This window comes from Arvicanthis niloticus, chromosome 4 (genome assembly GCF_011762505.2).
Source record: "Arvicanthis niloticus isolate mArvNil1 chromosome 4, mArvNil1.pat.X, whole genome shotgun sequence".
NCBI lineage: Eukaryota > Metazoa > Chordata > Mammalia > Rodentia > Muridae > Arvicanthis > Arvicanthis niloticus.
The window spans coordinates 34,023,516-34,040,903 of NC_047661.1; the positions used below are offsets into that span (position 1 = coordinate 34,023,516).

The 17,388-nt window shown below is 38.8% G+C and overlaps 1 protein-coding gene across 1 annotated transcript in view; it reads right to left on the reverse strand.

Annotated features, from left to right (window-relative positions):
• Positions 1-202: 202 nt before the first annotated feature.
• Positions 203-17,388, reverse strand: part of Slc7a11 (solute carrier family 7 member 11) — a 76,506-nt gene continuing 59,320 nt past the window's right edge. Inside the window, exons 9-12 of the mRNA XM_034500483.2 lie at positions 16,537-16,633; positions 14,556-14,705; positions 13,043-13,220; positions 203-7,580 (exon numbers count right to left, since the gene is read on the reverse strand). Coding sequence (XP_034356374.1) covers positions 7,516-7,580; positions 13,043-13,220; positions 14,556-14,705; positions 16,537-16,633 — 490 coding nt within the window. The 3' untranslated portion in view covers positions 203-7,515. The remainder of the gene's footprint in view (positions 7,581-13,042; positions 13,221-14,555; positions 14,706-16,536; positions 16,634-17,388) is intronic.

Here is a 17,388-nt window from a genome sequence, read left to right on the forward strand (position 1 = left end):
AAATAAAAGACGTTGTCCCACATTTGAAAATAAGACATTAGGTAAATGAGAGCAGAAGCAAGACAGACATGTACTCTGAAGATGCTGCAGAGATGGCATCTGCCTACACTGTTAATTCACATACAGCAAATTAATGCCAAAGAGATGGCTCAGCACAGGCAAACAATTAATGAGACAAATTCACTCATAAAAAAGCACAAGCTTCAGTATAAAGCAGTATTTATTATTGAAAAGAAACGTGATGTTTAATATGTAAACTATCAAATATTTATTCAAATGTCCATTTGAAGTATTTTCAAGTAAAAATATATGGAAGACAGACATATAAAGAAGCAGCTAGAAGCATAACGAGTGACCAGCTCTGCAAATACAACTGAAATATAATTCAACAATACAAATTGGAGTGATGTCATACTGCAGCAATGCATCCATATGAAAAGATGAACAAGAATTCCCATCGGGAAGTACACTTGTTTCACTGTGCTTTCCCAGTCATACAAATAGCCCACAAACACCATCTAGCAATGAGTTTGTTACAGCAACACTCTCCCAAGAGGGAAGTCATTTAGCTGTAAAACCTGCTTTATCTCACACATCACATGTTCGTACACCAGTGCCAAGGAATTTGAAGACACATATCCCTGCCATGTTCACAGCTCATCATTCAGCATCTGTGTAGCAATGCCACCTTGCCCTTTAAGTATTCACCACTCAATAGAAGACACTGTGTCAAATTTGTACAAAATATAGCCATTGCAACATCACAAACCCAGGGTAAAGAACTTAGCCAGAGGTGAGGACTGCGGAGAACACAGGGTACCATCTTGGTCTAGGCAGTATGTTTCCAATCCTTCATTGAGATCACCAGAACAAGGGTGCATTGCTCTTGCAATGTGGAGAACGCTCCAAGGTCATGAGAAAAAGGGTCCAGATCCAACATAGAGCTTAGCAAGTTTGTAAGTTATAACTGAAGCACAGATCAAAGGACAATTGCCAACGTAACCCTAAGGGTAAACTGGCTGCTGCTGGGCTAAAGTGATTCCACCAGAACCAGTTAATGATGTTTGCAGAAGAATGAAAGCAAAGCTAAGTACATTTATACACAGAGCCTGATACATCACTATGAACACACCAGCACACCTATGAAGTTTTCTACCCTTAGACGTAAAAAGAAAAAAGTTAGTAGGCTAAATACTTAGATAAAACTTACAAACTCACATTTTAACGAAGCAAATCCAGATATATTAAAATAAAGAGGATGATTGAATTGAGTGAGTTCTGAATTAATAACTAAAATCTTCCTCTCCCAGTGCATGACTACCGTGTAAGTCTCACTTCCCTATAAGAACTACAGGCTATGGAATTCAGGGTTCAAGTCTTATCAGAGAGGGAAGACAAATTAAGTTCTCCAGGCATCCAGCACAGCATTAGTGAGACATAACTACCTTTTTTTTTTTTTTTATCTTGTACAGCCCAAATAGAAAACATACCTGATGCTTATGATTGCAACATCCCTACATGTTAAAAACTGCTGACTCTCAACACCATTGTACTAAATCTCATCAACAGAAACAGAAACTAAGGGTCTGTGTCCAAAATATTCAAGTTTTGAAATGCAGTATATACTGTTATTGCTACTAATTCTAGGAGCTTCCCAAGGGCAAAACTCCCTGAACATCGATAATATCAAGAAGAACCTAGTTAAAATTTTAGTTGATTTTTTTTTAATAGCAGCAGTAATGAAATTCTCAGATAAAAATGTTGGCTAACAAGTTTCTCCAAGAAGATGGTTAGGTTGTTCAGCATTATAAAAGAATTCTGGTGGCTTGTGAAATAAACACTATGATATATGTTCAGAGACATAGAAAAATGTAGGTATGAGGGATGATACAGAACATTTTGGTTTTAGAGTTATAAAAATGCTATTGACTAGTGTCTGAAACAATTAGAATGCTAAGTTATTTAATGTAAGTAATTTTTTCTGCTATAAACTTTCACTCATTGCAAATAATGTTTAGCTTTTATTTCCCCCAAAGTACTCTTCTACTCTAAGATCACATCTTATTATATTATTTAGTAAGTAGAGTGACAGAGAAATTACAGACTAATTCCTAAATTCTTTGAAACAAGATCCCTCAATTTTAGGAGTAGGAACTCAAAATGTCTTGTCTCCTGGTACGATCTGAGTGTAGTTCTGAGTCTATGGTTATTAAGGGTCATTAGTAAGAATAAGTGAGGTCTGACCACACACAACCCACTTATCCATCCAAAGACCTAACACATTTTCCCACAAGATGCAGTGAAAATACAATCACACAAAGTGCTCAGAATACAGTTACTGCTGCAAAAGACAGAACTGAGCATTGGTCTCCTCTTTCTCTTCCCGGCCTTCAGCATTGCTGTTAGTGGCTTCACCAAGAGGTAGTAAGGACATAGCAAGCAGGTTCTCTAAACAATAATCTAAAAATCTAAAAATCTGTAGTGTGTATGCTAAAGGGGGTTGTGTGCTTCCTTTGGAACTGCCTCTGCCAGCCACATGGCTCTCAGATGCATAATGAGTAACTGGGTCTTTGAAAGTATTGTCTATAAAACTGTGCAGGTTAGGATTGATACTACAAAAGTACTTTTACATCTAAACAGGCTGAAATACACATACCACGTAGCAGGGAGCTGTCTGCAGGGTGAAACCGCCCTGTGATTTCAAGCCAACTGGAAATAAAGAAGAGAAGGAAGGAACAGATTTTTTTTCACTAAGAAAATCTTAGAAAGTGAGTCTTTCTATAGTTACCATCTTGAAGGCATAATACCAAAAACTGAAATACAGGGAACTGTTATTTTATGCAAGTAGAACAGAAATGATAAAAAAAAAAAAAACAGTAACAGTTTTATCGTAAGTTGATAAAAAGGACACAGGCTTATAAAATGAACAGGTATATTTCCTATGTGCCCATAACATATGCTTTTACACCACTTACGTGACACAAAATGGACAAAACATTTATTTTTAGATACCAAATAATTGGAAAATTCAATAAAACAAAGAATTGCTTGTAAAATTGGCTATTAAATCATCTATTTTTAAGTATAATACTAGCAATCAGAGGCCCACCTAGAGGTCACACTTTCAGCTGTCAAATATGGCAAAAATAGACTTTTGAAATACTGTTTGTGGTGAACTAAACTATATATGCATTCAATCCCTCTTTTATCCATATATAATATAAACAGAAGCTATGCAAATGACGCATTGTCTTCACCATCAGCTCCTTGCCATTCATTACACAATGCCATGACTTAATTCCCAGCTTGAATGATTAGGGACATAAAATATCACCCTGCATTCTGTCAGCATCATCGACACATAGCACACCAAGAAGCCAATGATATTCAAATAAAATAAAGTTTCTTGAGTCATCTTCATTGAAATCTCAAATCTATTTCTCTCCAAAAGTAATAAAAAAAAAGAGCTACACAAAACCCCCACTCACTGTTTTTCTGTTATTCACGACCTAACACAGTTGACATCACTGACTTCTATATCACATAGACCTTACGAGACACTCGCTAATGGTTTTTATGTGTGTATTTCAATTAACATAGTATTTATATATTTAAAATGTTTTACAAATATTTTATGATTACTTTTAATGGAAAAATAATGGGAACTATTTTTACCTTATTCACAAAGAAAATATAGATATTACAGTGTCCAAAGTCTATGTATTTTTCCATGTCTTTAAAAGATTTTCCACATACATTTAATATATATGAGTGTTTTGTCTGCATGGATATATGTGTACTATGTACAAGCCTGTACACAAAAGAGTGCACTGGACTATCTGGAACTGTAGTTACCTATCATGATGAACTACTGTATAGGTGCTGGAAATTGAACTCAAGTTCCCTGCAGGGGTAGTTAAGTGTTCTTAGAAGCCAAGCCACCTCTTCAGTCCCAATCCCTGGTCTTCTTTTAAAAATATATAATCTTTCCAAAGGAGTGCTATGTATGGGATCTTGGAAGGACCTTAGGTGCATTAGGGGCACCCACACCCCTGCTTAATAAGCTTCTCAGAAAGCTCATTTGCATTCTTCAGACAAGCATTGATATTTCCCTTCTTTGTGACATGATGATAAAATGTGGTAGTGACCTTAACTTGTCTTTTCCCACCTCAGTTATTGGATATCAACAAAAGGGAGAGAAGCAGGCTTTGTTAGCATCCCATTCACCTGTAAATTGAGATGAAACTGGGAGTTTGCCAAAGGCTGATCTCAACTTACTAAGATTTCTAGTAGGGAATCGTCCTCATGGTAACCATCTGTTGTTGTTCAAATGGCAATTAAGAAAACAATTTAAGCAGACGCATAAGGCAATCTGAAAAATAAAATGTTTCTATATGTATATTTTAGTGTTATAGAAACTGCAGAGCATGGAGAACTAGCCCCATCAGCTGTCCTGACCCTGTACCAGCAGGGCTGGGGGGGGGTGGCAAACATGCACAGACTATGGGTGTAAACTCATGATCCCACAAGTGGACCTGGACTCAGCCATGTTTACTAAGAGAAATGTTCAATCTCCTGAGGAAAGACAAGAGCAGGACCTGTTGTCTGCTGAGAAGAGCCACCATTTCCAAGAGCCACTTGAAATCAGAGGGGAGAATCTAGTGCTTTAAAAGAAGAGATAAAATAGTGCTATATGAATATCAGTCAATGGAAATATTTATAATCATTGAGGAGAATAAAATTGCACCTAAGCTTGGGAAATCTTTACCAGATGCTTTAAAAGTTACGTTTGATGCTAAATTGTATACTAAACAAAGAATATTTGAAAGTAGAATATTGTTTATTTTAAACTGTTTAGGCTATATTTAACTCTGTGTTATAGTAATCAAATCACGTTTTTATATAAACATTCAAATACATACATCAGCAAAAATATTAACACATGTAATCACATGCGTATATCCATATATAAATCTAAAATATGAGAAAAAATTTCCTTTGTATAAAAACACACATTACAAGTGTGCAGGAGTATTCCCAGATAAAAATCTGTTTTACATGATCTCACTAACAATTATGAACATGAATTCCATGAATAAAGGATCTCTGTGTTCTCTTCTGGTATAACTTCTGAATAAGGAGAACACAGTCCAATGGACAGTACTTTAAAAAAAAAAAAACACTGATTTATTTTTTCATGCTTGGTTAAAATGGTATTTCAGTGGCATTATAAATTTAACAATACAAAAAAAAAAAAAAAAAAAACTCTTAGAAACAAGAGAAGGAATGATAAAATGTATCCCAACTAGCTTGCACATGGAAAGGCAAGCAAATAACACAATGAGGCCGATTAGCTAGGGAGCACATGGGCCCCAGGGAGAACCACAGACCACAGGACCTTCTCCATGGTTTTACTCGATTTCATAGGTAAGCAGAAGGTCCTGCTTTGATAAATCTCATGGGTCTGGTGTAAATATAACAACATAATAATGTGCACCTCTAGCCACAGATAGATGCCAACAAATGAACACTATGTTGTCTCTAGAGACTAGTCTTATGGTTTGGAAAAGCCCATGTTGGTAAAACCAGGAAAATTTGTTAGTAATTCACTTAGGAAAATAAACACTTGGTTTGAACTCTTAAAACAAAGTCAACTTTGGGTATATATTAAATGTTATTGAGACTGAAAATGCTGAATTTGTAAAATGTTCCAAATTAAGATTATCATTTGTACTTTGGGCAATTATCTATGGATTCATTGATTTTTTGGGTTTTTTTGTTTGTTTGTTTGTTTGTTCGTTTGTTTTGTAATTGGGATAATATTTTTTGTTTGTTTGGTTTGGTTTGGTTTGGTTTAGTTTGGTTTGGATTTTTTGAGACAAGTTTTCTCTAGGTATTTCTGGCTATTCTGGAACTCAGAAATTCCCTGCCTTCCAAGTGCTGGGATAAAAGGTATGTGCTACCACACCTAGTTCGGGATAAAAATTTTAAAACATTTTGTTTTTTAGTAATCAGAATGTAAGAGAAGAAATTCACTGTGACCATGATGAGCACTTAATATTTGGATGTTAGAAAAATGTTTTTAAAATCCCACCATTACATTAATCCCATTTGAATATGGCTAGTGTTTTCTAACTCTGACTCAATGTCATGTAGCTGAACAACAGTACTGAAGACTCTCCCTCAATAGGTTTCGTCACAGTTCCTTCTTTTACAAATTTAATTATAACTAAAGTGATCAAAACAGCATAGATTTTCAAAGATCAGTTGAAAGTCTTACTAAGCAGTGGCATTACTTTCATAGTTTTTAATGTAAATCTGTGCTTTTCCTAATTGATCCAGCAAGTTTTATCCAGAGACTGATTTTAACAGAACTGTAAAGGGAATGCGAACCCATCACCAGGTGAAAACAGCCACAAAGTGAAAAGAAAAGTGAGTAGAATTGCTAATACTGCATATAAATGGGCTTTATCAAGAGAAAGCCTGATATCTGGAGTTTTATGGGCAATGTCTCACGTGCTGATACTGTACTCTGATGAGTAAAACAGTTTTGTCCACCAAGAAGTAAATGACTAAGAGGTGGTTCACCAAAGGATGTCATACCAAACTGTACACATCTTAAGAAAAAAAAAAAAAAAAAAAAAAAAACACAATGAAAGCACAGTGATGTTGCAAACTCCAAGCTTCCTGACAATGAGTGACTACATAGTTAACCTAACAAGTTCTCAATGATTTTAGTTCAAACACAGTTTCTAGGATTGCCTCCTGAATCCATAGAAATGCTTATTTTATGCATTTAAGAAAATTAAGGTGTAGATGTATCTCAATGGTGGAGTGCTTCTCTGGCTTTTGTAAAGCCCTGAATTTGATCTCAAGCTACATACATACATACATGCATACATGCATATATACATACATACATACATACACCACACACACACACACACTACTCCCTCATCTTTTGTTCTGATGCTCTGAGTATAAGCCATTGAAAGATAAGTGACAGCCATGTTGGTTACTAAGGGAAAACAATCCAAGGTCAGTGTCAAAGTTATTCTGCCTTCTTTGCTACAATAGTGACTTTTTTTTCAGAAGAATTAAAAAAAATACTTTTCACAGTATAGATGTCCCCAGTAGGTAAAGCTATGTTTACAGAACTCATATATACAGAAACAATTTTGGTCTTCTATTCAAGGTTCTCAGTCATAATAAGAAATTTTGTAGAAAATAAGATAGCCCAGAGGCCAATGCCCTTAGGTTTTTTCCTCTCCCTCAGCAGATAGGCACTAGACTCAAAAACTGTGAGCTTGCCTCACTGTATGACTTACATATTAGCCTGCTACAAATACATGGAGTTACCAGTAAGTTGCTCAGAAATTCATTTGAATACACTAGAGGATATGAATAGCGATAACTGATTCCTTTAGTCCATCATCAAAGTTATGTTTTCTTGAAATAAAGATGCATTTTGGATCTCGGTCCTGGGCAGATGGCCAAGCTTTTGATGCACTAAGTTCATAATTCTTTAGAGTCTTCTGGTACGACTTCTAGGATAATCTGTAATGTTCTGGTTATTCTATCTATAAAGAAATAAAGAGAAATTAAAATGCATGAAAATCACAGTGGCATAAAAATAGCAAAATGTGAATTATTTGGGGATGAATATTGAGAATACATAGCTCCCTTCTTTACAGAGTATGTTCAAGAATTATTTGCTTCATTACAATCCTATCATCCTCAATTAGTTGACTTGTCACTTCTACAACTTCCCATGATGCATTCTCAGTAAGAATTTATTAATATTTTGCATTCAAACAAAAACATTTATTTATGAACCAGGAGGCTGAAAATATTTTAAGACAATGAGACCAAGATATAAATAAATGTTTACAAATATTCTTCACGTTCAGCCCAAAATGGGTTTGTTCTTTTTTTACATATGGGATGACAAGCAATTTCTTGTGACAGTCAGGAGAATAGTATTTCCAGTGTCTAATCTGTAGTACTGTTGAACAAATTACCTTAATTATCAAGACCTCGTCTATCTCATGAATAGAATGAGAAACTTGGACTGATTTGGGTCACTAAGGTCTGGTCCTTAGACCAATCACATTAAGCACCCTCCACAATTCTGATTTTGCTTCAAGTCTAGGGCTCAGTCTCCTAATTTAGAAGCTGAAAATTTAACCCAGCAAGAGGTAACTCTAACAGATACCAAAGTATAATAACCCCTGCATAGTATTACTTCTAAGGACATGTTCTGACTACAAACCGAAGGTGCTGGGCTCAGTGGTGATAGTTTTAGGCATATTCTTGTTTTCTTGTTGTCCCCAATCCCCATAGAACATCTTCCAACGTCTCCTAATCTTAGAGAAGCCCATGTACCATCCTCTAAAAGATTCCAGACCCAAATCATCTCCCCTCCAGACAGTCTTCTCTTCTCTGATGACTTGGTATTCTAACGAGCCCTTGCAAGCAACATGTAACTACATTTAAAAAGCTATTTTTATCCTTGGCTTTCTGCTCATTGTGGTGTTGCTAAATGTTCCTCATTTGAACACTAGGTCCCCATCTGTTGGTACTGTTTAGGAGGGCTGTGGAAGGTTTAGGGGTACAGCCTCACTGGAGAATGTGTGTTAAGATGGCAGACTTGGAGACTTTATAACAGTCTTACTTCCTATACAGTCTCTACTTGGTTTCTGCTCCCTTGCTAAAGACAATGACTAGTCACCCAGAATGGGTTGTAGTCACCCAAACTAGCAAACCTTCCTCCTAAGTTGTCTCTTGTCTGGTATGTTGTTGAAAACAAAGAAAAGTAGCAAACAGTCATAATCCCTGAGGTAGTTTGCCTGGGAACACCTTGTGTGGTTTTTTTTGGGAGGGGGGTTGTTTTGGTTTTGTTTATTTGTTTTTAACCCTATTTTTATTGAAAGGAGCCTTATGTATAGTAATATCAAGTAATGAACCTTGTATATTTCTTAAATAAATTGTATCTTATACGGTCCCCTCTGCCATGAAAGCAACAACAAACCCCATATTTGCAGAAAAGGACATGGTAAAATTATCCCATCAAAATAGGCTTATGGGAAAATTGTCTATCAATAGTTCAGGAAAGGTGGCTCTTATATGTAGACAAGGAGCTAAGTAACTGATGATAGTCAGTTAAAAAGAAAAACCACGGTTGTAAAGAAAAGCAATGGGGTTAAAGAAACATGGCATCAAGCCCATGTTTCAAAGGCATCCCTGCATAGCCCCTTCCCTAAGCTAAGCTCTACCTTGTCTTCTCACTCAGCTTCAGTCCTCCACTCCTGACATCAAAGCTCATTCCTGCTGTTTTCTCACAATGTAAGTTCTCACGCCAAGCCTTCCTAGCTCTATCACTCCCTCCTCCCCCGTGTGGTGTGGGACCTTTGTATCCATTCCAGACAATAGCAGCAACTAGGATGCTCCTGTGTCCTTCTGGAGGTACAATTTCTATTCTCCTCTTAGCAGAACAAGACAAAGACCCAGAGTAGATGGTTGAGCCTAACCAGCCCAGTTGACATTCTCCTTTGGGGTCCTAGTGGTGCTATAACATTTATTATGATGGAATGCTCAGAAAGATATTTGGCCTTAGGTACACATTGGTTTCCCAACATTTCCTTCTAAGCTGTCCTACAACAGTGGGGCTGGCACAGGTGCTCATTGGAACCAAGGAAGCTTCTAGAAACACTGCAGAACATGTGGCTTTGGAGTGTCATATACCCTTATTCACACTCACAATAAGATTAGTGACCATACAATAATAAATCCATCTTAATGCCTTTTCAAATAGAGGTAAGCTGATGGCCTACAGTTGGAGTTTTCCATAATTACAACCTACAGAACCTTACAGCCATGCAGTGATTTCAGTTTCCATGTGCCTCCCTTGTTATTCTTAAAGTAAACCAGAACTACAACTGACTTCACACGCTCTCATTCACTCGGCACACCTGGGATCCACAGAGGCTCCCCAGCCAGGATTGAGCAAGCTTGGTGGGAAGCAGTGCAAAGCTATGTGCCCCAGAAATTACATTAAAAATAACAGTAGGTTCTCTTAAAGGGGGGAGGAGGTGAATGCTTTCCTATTTATTTATTTATTTATTTATTTTTATTTAATGGAACATGTTCTGAGCCCCTAAGAAATACATAGGCAAACCTAATGAATTAAAATGGTAAACTCTAACCTTCAGGAAAAGTCTGTAAATGCATTCACCAGCGCTCAGTGGACTGTTCCAAATGAAGCTACTGTGACAGACTTTGAGCAGCGTATGCTTTTAGGCTCTCAAATTGCAAGCTTGCTGTCCACCAAGGTGGATTATGGGCATTCTGTTCATGTTGGCCAGCATAAATTCTTTTTCCCTTTTTTCTCTCTTTTTACATCCAAAGATTTTATTTACACAAGGCTGCCTCTGTATCTCTCCCTGAGCAAGAGGAGCTGACTGCTAGTCATCCTAACGGCTCTCAGCTACAATAGGGTTGGGTGGATAACTAGCAACTACCAAGCTCAATGACTGCTGCTGGCCCTGGCCTGGGTTTCCTGGGTCTAGTACTCTGTGTATCCAAACATATTAGGGTGAACCTGCACACTTTTCCTCCTCTAAGAAGTTTGTCTGTCTGTGAATATGTGAATAATATAAATATACATAATATGTATTACATATAATTTGTATTATAATTTGTATACAAGATATATAGTTTGTATTACAAGATATATATTACAATTATGTAAATTATAATATACAAATATAATATATAATACATAAAATAGGTACATAAATATATTTATAACATAATATAAATATAATAGAAATAATATGAACAACCAAATGTCTGCCCCATCATTACCGACAGAGGAGAAAGCTTTCTGCATATCTGACTACCCCCTTAAGAGAGTGCTTTCTTCTAGCTCTGGAGATGCAATCACATAAAAAGTGGTTCAATACTGGCATCCTGTGGCCAGAGACATTCATCAGATCTCTTAAAAAAATCTCACTTCCTTAGGCTTGGATCAGTCCCTGACCGTGCCAACCAGCCTTGCACTGGTATCTATGCACCAGAATGACGTCTAGTTACAACTTCTGGAAATAGCCCCAGAATGGTGCATTTCGGCAAACTGTCACATTTTCCCAGGGTTAATCTATTCACACATACTAAGGTTAAAGAAAAAAAAAAAAAAAAATAGAGACTAGAGAATTTCACCAGGCAAAACAACATGATATTAAACTACTGAACCGAGTGCTCTGGGCAAGGCTCTCCTGTCTCCCAACTCACATTGAGTTTTCTCTCTAACACAAAGTATGTCTTTGGGGAAGGGTCGGGTACTACTATAGGACTCTCCGGTTTCATCTGTGTGTTTTGTTTTGGCCAAGGGCTAAGAAAATACTTGCTTCTGTAGCAATAAATATTATGAATTTTATTTATCTTACTACAAGAACGCTGCCTAAGAGGAAAATTAAACAGAATTACAGAGGACTGTTATTTATCCCCACTTCCTTTCAAGGCGTCTGTAAAGATAAAGAGCACCAATGATCACAATTTAAAGCAGAACATTCTGCCGTGTCGCTAGTAAGGGTTAACAACGTCCGGAGAGCCAACAACCATCCTGGGTTTCCTCCACAGCGACTCCTTCCACAGATGGCTAATGCAGCAAGCGGCCTTGGAGATACTCAAAACATTATCAGAGGAAAAACACAGAGCAAAATCTCCAAAATTACCCGAGCACAGAAGGGCAACAAAGAAAGATCACATTTGAAAATGTCTCATCTGAACTGACAGAGCGGACTGAAGCCCGCCTGTGTTAGTGAGAGGGAGACCAGCTAGAGCAGGCTGACTGCACAAGGAAAGACAGAAAGCCTTCTAGGTGGGACAACAGAATGAACTTTCCCTTCGTTCTCCCCGGCCCCGCCTGTCTCAAAGGCTGCTGGCTCTGCTAGGCCTCGGCTTTCTGCCACGCTCAAGGCCGCTCTACTGTTTGGGTCTGATATTTTTGTCATGGCGATGAGGATCTAATGCAGTGGATTCTGATGTCCAGCAAAATGTGAGTTCAGATCCTAGACGTAAGGCTCCAGGCCCTGTACACCTAATTCTAAATTCTCCCTCTTGCTGAGCCCTGACTTCCTCACCTGGGTGCAGGGAACAGAATCTGGGACACACGGGTCCTCAGGGAATCTGAGACTGTGAAGATGGGGAAAGAGCTCATAAGCTCCCATGACACCGAGGTTCTTCCAAAGCCACCTTCTAACCAAAAGTCCTTCAGTACTTCCTCCTGCACATCCTAACTGGAAACCACAAATGCCCTTCCTGTGCCTTCAGCCTCAACCCAGTCTCTTCCATCCTCAGTGTGCTGTACTGCCTCTTCAAAGCCAAGTGGTTGCGCTCTAGTCCTGCCTCTTTTACCTAAACCCACATGACTTGGAAGAGTGACTTGAATTCTCTGGTGATGTAACTCAAAGTCTGTGCAATATGGACAATGGTGTCTACTACATAAATGGTTGTTAGGACAAAGTGGTCACACATGTGCAAACATAGAAACCACACAAGAAAGCTGCTATTCTTGGCTTGTTTGTTGTTGTTGTTGTTACCGGAAACCTCTTCGGCTCGCTTTTCCTAATGAGGTAGTATTACAGTCATGCTTGTTAAGACATTTGCTGGCCTCCACCTCACTTCCCAACAAACCTTACATCATTGGTCAACTTAATGATAAGAACACAATCATTATGTCACTCGTGGATTCAAAAAAAGCAGTGGGCAGCATTGAACAACATTCTACCCAAAGAAGCTATTCTTTCTCTAAAATTCCAGTGACTACAATCACCAGAATTAAATACCCCACAGGGCTACACTCTACATGCCTTTCCTGTCTCTCACTTTATGCTGCAGTTACAATGCAGTAATTTAATTTAACTGACCATTGTGCCACTTGCAGCTTTAGTATTTAAGAGATGCATATTAGCTGTGTACAGCTTTATGGGTTTTCTACAACACAGTATCTAGCCAGGGCCAAGATGCTTAAAAGACTTACCTGATAATTGTCGGAACCACTTGGGTTTCTTGTCCCATACAATGAAGAGATAATATGCAGGGACCCCAGTCAAGGTGATAAGGAAGCCGACCCCAGTGCTGAATGGATCCGAGTAAAGGGAGAGAACAACCATGAAGAGGCAGGTGAAGGAAAATAGCGCTGGGATAAACAGAGGCACCTGAAACACAGCCAAAGGGAAACAGAGTCACACCAGCGCCAGAGACCAGAGTAGAGGGCATCAGTCATGTGACCAGGTCATCACAGAGCATGCACTAGGTAGGCATAGTCTCTTAACTTGTTTTAGAGCATGTGGACCAAGTCTTGAGCTAGGAACGAGTGTTTCCTAGCTGATGGCCTACTCAGATTTCTTTGCTAGGAAAGTACCAACATGATTTTACATTTTTCATCTTAGGAGATTGGTTCCTTGATAATCACAATTAGAACCCGATTTCACACACGGAGTCAAGAGCGCCAGTGGCTTTGCTACTTGTTAAAAACCTTTCAGTGAATATTGATTTCCTGTTGACAGTCACAAAAAGACCCAACAGGAACGAAACAGGCCATCTCCTAGTCAACAGCTAATAAAGATGCTATGAGCATGTGGCAATGAATACAATTAGAGACAAATCCTGATAACACGACTGGCAGCATTATCTGTTCTAAGTCTTAAAAGCAAATAAACAGTGAGATCACACTGACCCACGGACATCTAAGACTAATGACAAGTCTGCTCTCCAGCCCTGCCAAAGGAAACTGCCAGGTAGTGTAAATGATCACCTAAACGGTGGTGAGCATCTCCTTTGGTATTTCATATTTCATCAGAGCACTGCTTCTCAACCTTCCTAATGCTGCAACAGTTTAATACAGTTACTTATGTGGTGATTTCCCCCCCCCCCCCAACCATAAAATTATTTCCATTGCTACTTTGTAACTAATTTTTATACTCTTTTGAATCATAATGTAAATATCTGTGTTTTCAATGGTCTTACACAACCCCGTGAAAAGGGACATTTGAACCCCAAAGGGGTTGCAGCCCACTGGTGGAGAGTTGCTGCTTCAGAGTCTATGGGGGAAACCTGCCCCGATGTTAACAACTTACAATGAGGACTGAAACCCAATCTGTAAAGCAGCACCCTTGGCCTAGTTTTAACAAATGAAGTACTCTTTCTTTCACAGCCTAGCTGTTTGCAACCATTTAGTATGAAGAGTAGGGTATGCCATGCTCTGAACATACCCAAGCCATGCATGAAAACCCAATGTGAAAAGTATCTTTTAACATTGTCTGTTCTCACAGATAAACTCTGTAACAAGTTCACTATATCATACTTAAAAAATGCACATAGTTTTCCCCCAGTGAAGTGCATGCAACAGAAGGAGCTCCCTGCAAGAGTTAAATATTTTACTCCATAGCACCCTACCCCACTGAACCTCCCCATCATCAAGTTAAGACATAAAAGAGGGCTAGGTATTAGGAGAGAGATTTATGTAAACCCATCAAGATGGCCGAGGTTACCTTGAAAGGACGATGCATATCTGGGCGTTTGTATCGAAGATAAATCAGTCCAGCGACTGCCAGACCCATAAAAAGCCACCTGGCAAAACTGAGGAAATTCAGAAGACTGTAGAGGTCTCCAGAGAAGAGCATTATCATCGTCAAAGGATGCTGGGGGTGGTGGAGGAGAGACAAAGTAATTGACAGGAACTAAGAGGGATCAGGTAATACCAAACAGTAACATCATCTCACAGTGTAAGTGTCCCATCCGGTAGCTATTTGTAATGCTAAGCTATCATCTAACCAAAGCCTAGATTCGACAAACTTCTTTTCCATATTCTGTTCTTATTGTTGCAAGGAAGCCTCCTTTGGAGGATGCTGTCACTAGCCCCATTTCAGTTGGAATTTTGTAAAAATGTGCTGTTTTGTTACTTCGTCAGTTCCTTTTTCATTGGAAAAGAGACAATCTATTTTCTATTGTTTTGTTCTGGTGCATAAGAGTGTCCATCTTTACACAGGTGCACATGTGTATAAATGCAGGGATGTTTGTGTATGTGGAGGCCAGAAGGCAATTTCTACCATGTGAGATAGGGTCTCTCATTGGTCTAGAACTGGCTGTGTAGGCAAGGCTGACTAGCCAATGGTCTCCGGGGAGCCTTCTGTCTCTGCCTCCCCAGTACTGGGATTACCAATGCAAGTTACCGTGCCAGCATTGGTTCTGAGGGACTAAACTCAAGTTCTCATGCTTGTAAGACTAGTGAACAGGTACAGCTTCCCCGAGAAATTGTGTTTTCAAAGAAAAAAAAGAAAAGAAAAGAAAATTCAATCACTCAAAATCATGCAGAATCAATTAGTAAGTTGCCAATCATAGATGTTAAATGCAGACAACTGGGAAACTCTAAGGAAGCTCTGAAGTGATTTCTGAAGTGCTCTTGGAGCCCACACACAGGCAACAACCATGTGAAGGTGAATCTCTTGGCTTCTGAATGCACAACATTGACCTCGTCCTACTCCAGGTCAACTCTCCCCTTGTGCTAACTGTGTGTGACCCTCAAGACCAGGGAAGAATAAACATAGAGAACGAGGACATCAGAGCAGGACTCTGCAGCTGAAAAAGCCAAGGACAGCATGAGCGATAGCAGAGGCTTCCCACGAAGGCCCTCTTCACGGAATAATACATCCTGTTCCCACAAGTGACGTTAGCTTCCAGATTGCGCACAGAGCCTATTCGTACTTTCAAAAGAAATTTCAAGGAAACATTCTGAAACAAATTTAATGCATGGAGAAGAAAAAAAAAAAAAAAGAATGTTCAATGCATCCTAGGGTGCTCTTGACAGCAGATTCTGGTTAAGAAAAAAAATGTTACTAAAATCAGAGGGGGAAAAATGACTGTAGCATTGCAGATGGGTATTTGAGGGCTCTTACACCTTTTACAGCCTTTTGTATCCCACATTTCACAAATATTGTTCCCAGCCTAGAGAATTCCACAGCTTCAATTTACATTTAGGGATTTTCTTTCTGCTCTTTAAGGTTTGCTCTCATAGGTCTCAGTTACTCTTGGAGAATCATTTCACTGCTTAGTGTTTTATCTATGCTTTGAATTATGTTGTACAACAGGAGCCAAGAGGAGACAATGGATAATTTTTGCACAGTCTGCTTTCAGCTGAACTCTGAGTCTGGAGTTTAGATTGTATCCTCATGGTTTTTCCTTTTCTTTCTTTTGAGGTTCTCTGCCAAGGAGAGGAACCACAGCCTTCATTTCCCTTCACCTCTTACAAATTTCTACAAAGGTGAAATGGAAGTGAGGTGGGTCATATCCCAGGGCATCTGATACACATCAAAAAGGGAGTCAAAGGGAGTCAAAGCCATGGCAAACTCTCTGGTCTCCCAAACACGTTACACTGAGCACCAACTGAGTGGTGAATCGGGATGTCTGTTCCATCCCCTCCTTCCTAAACAGGTTGTGAGGTTATATCTACATTTACTTGTTAGTATGCATTACCAAAACAATAACAGCTGGCAGAGGAGTGTGCTTGTGGACATGAATCATGGAGAGAATTTCGGGAAGGTGCCCTTCTCGAGATGCAACATAGAATAACCTGTGGGGAGGAAAACGGTGAAGTTGACTATAGAATCAATCATTCAAATGGGAAATTTTTTTACATCCCTGAAGCAACATGAATGCATCTTTCTCATGCTAGGCATCTTGGCATTTCTTATCTGGTCATTTGGGTTGTGCTTTGCAGACAAAGGGCAGATTTCATCCTAAATCTCGTTTCAGGACACACAGTGTCTGGGAAATATCTTACATTGTTCTGAGGAAAAACAATAGCAATATTGCACTGCATGGAGTTCTTCCTATACACATGAGTAGCTCGTGGCAAATTCAGTGCTAGATTGCTAATGTCAGTCCAAGCTAGCACACAAGCATTGCACATGTACACACATGTGCAATGCATGTAGTGTTAACATTTCTCTAATTTAAACTGTAAAGTAAATAGACAAAAAAGATTTTTGTACTATCAAACTAAGAAAAAGTGTTACAGATGGTGGGGTGGTGATTTCTGCTTTCGACTTTACTCTTTTTCGTGGCACTTTCAGAAAAACAAAAGACTTTATCGCTAGAAATAAAAGCTGTTATAAGACCCTGTAGACAGACTCTTAAAAAAAAAAAAAAAAAAAAAAAGCTGCATGCCCTACTCAGAGTGGGCTATGTGTAGACACGCAGCTCCCTCTACTGGCCAGAATGAAACATGCTTCACTGGAATTTAAGAGGAACTCGCATATCCCTTTAAAAACAACAGGTTCGGAGGAACTATTGCTTTTCTCTTTAAAAGTTATCCTTATCACATCC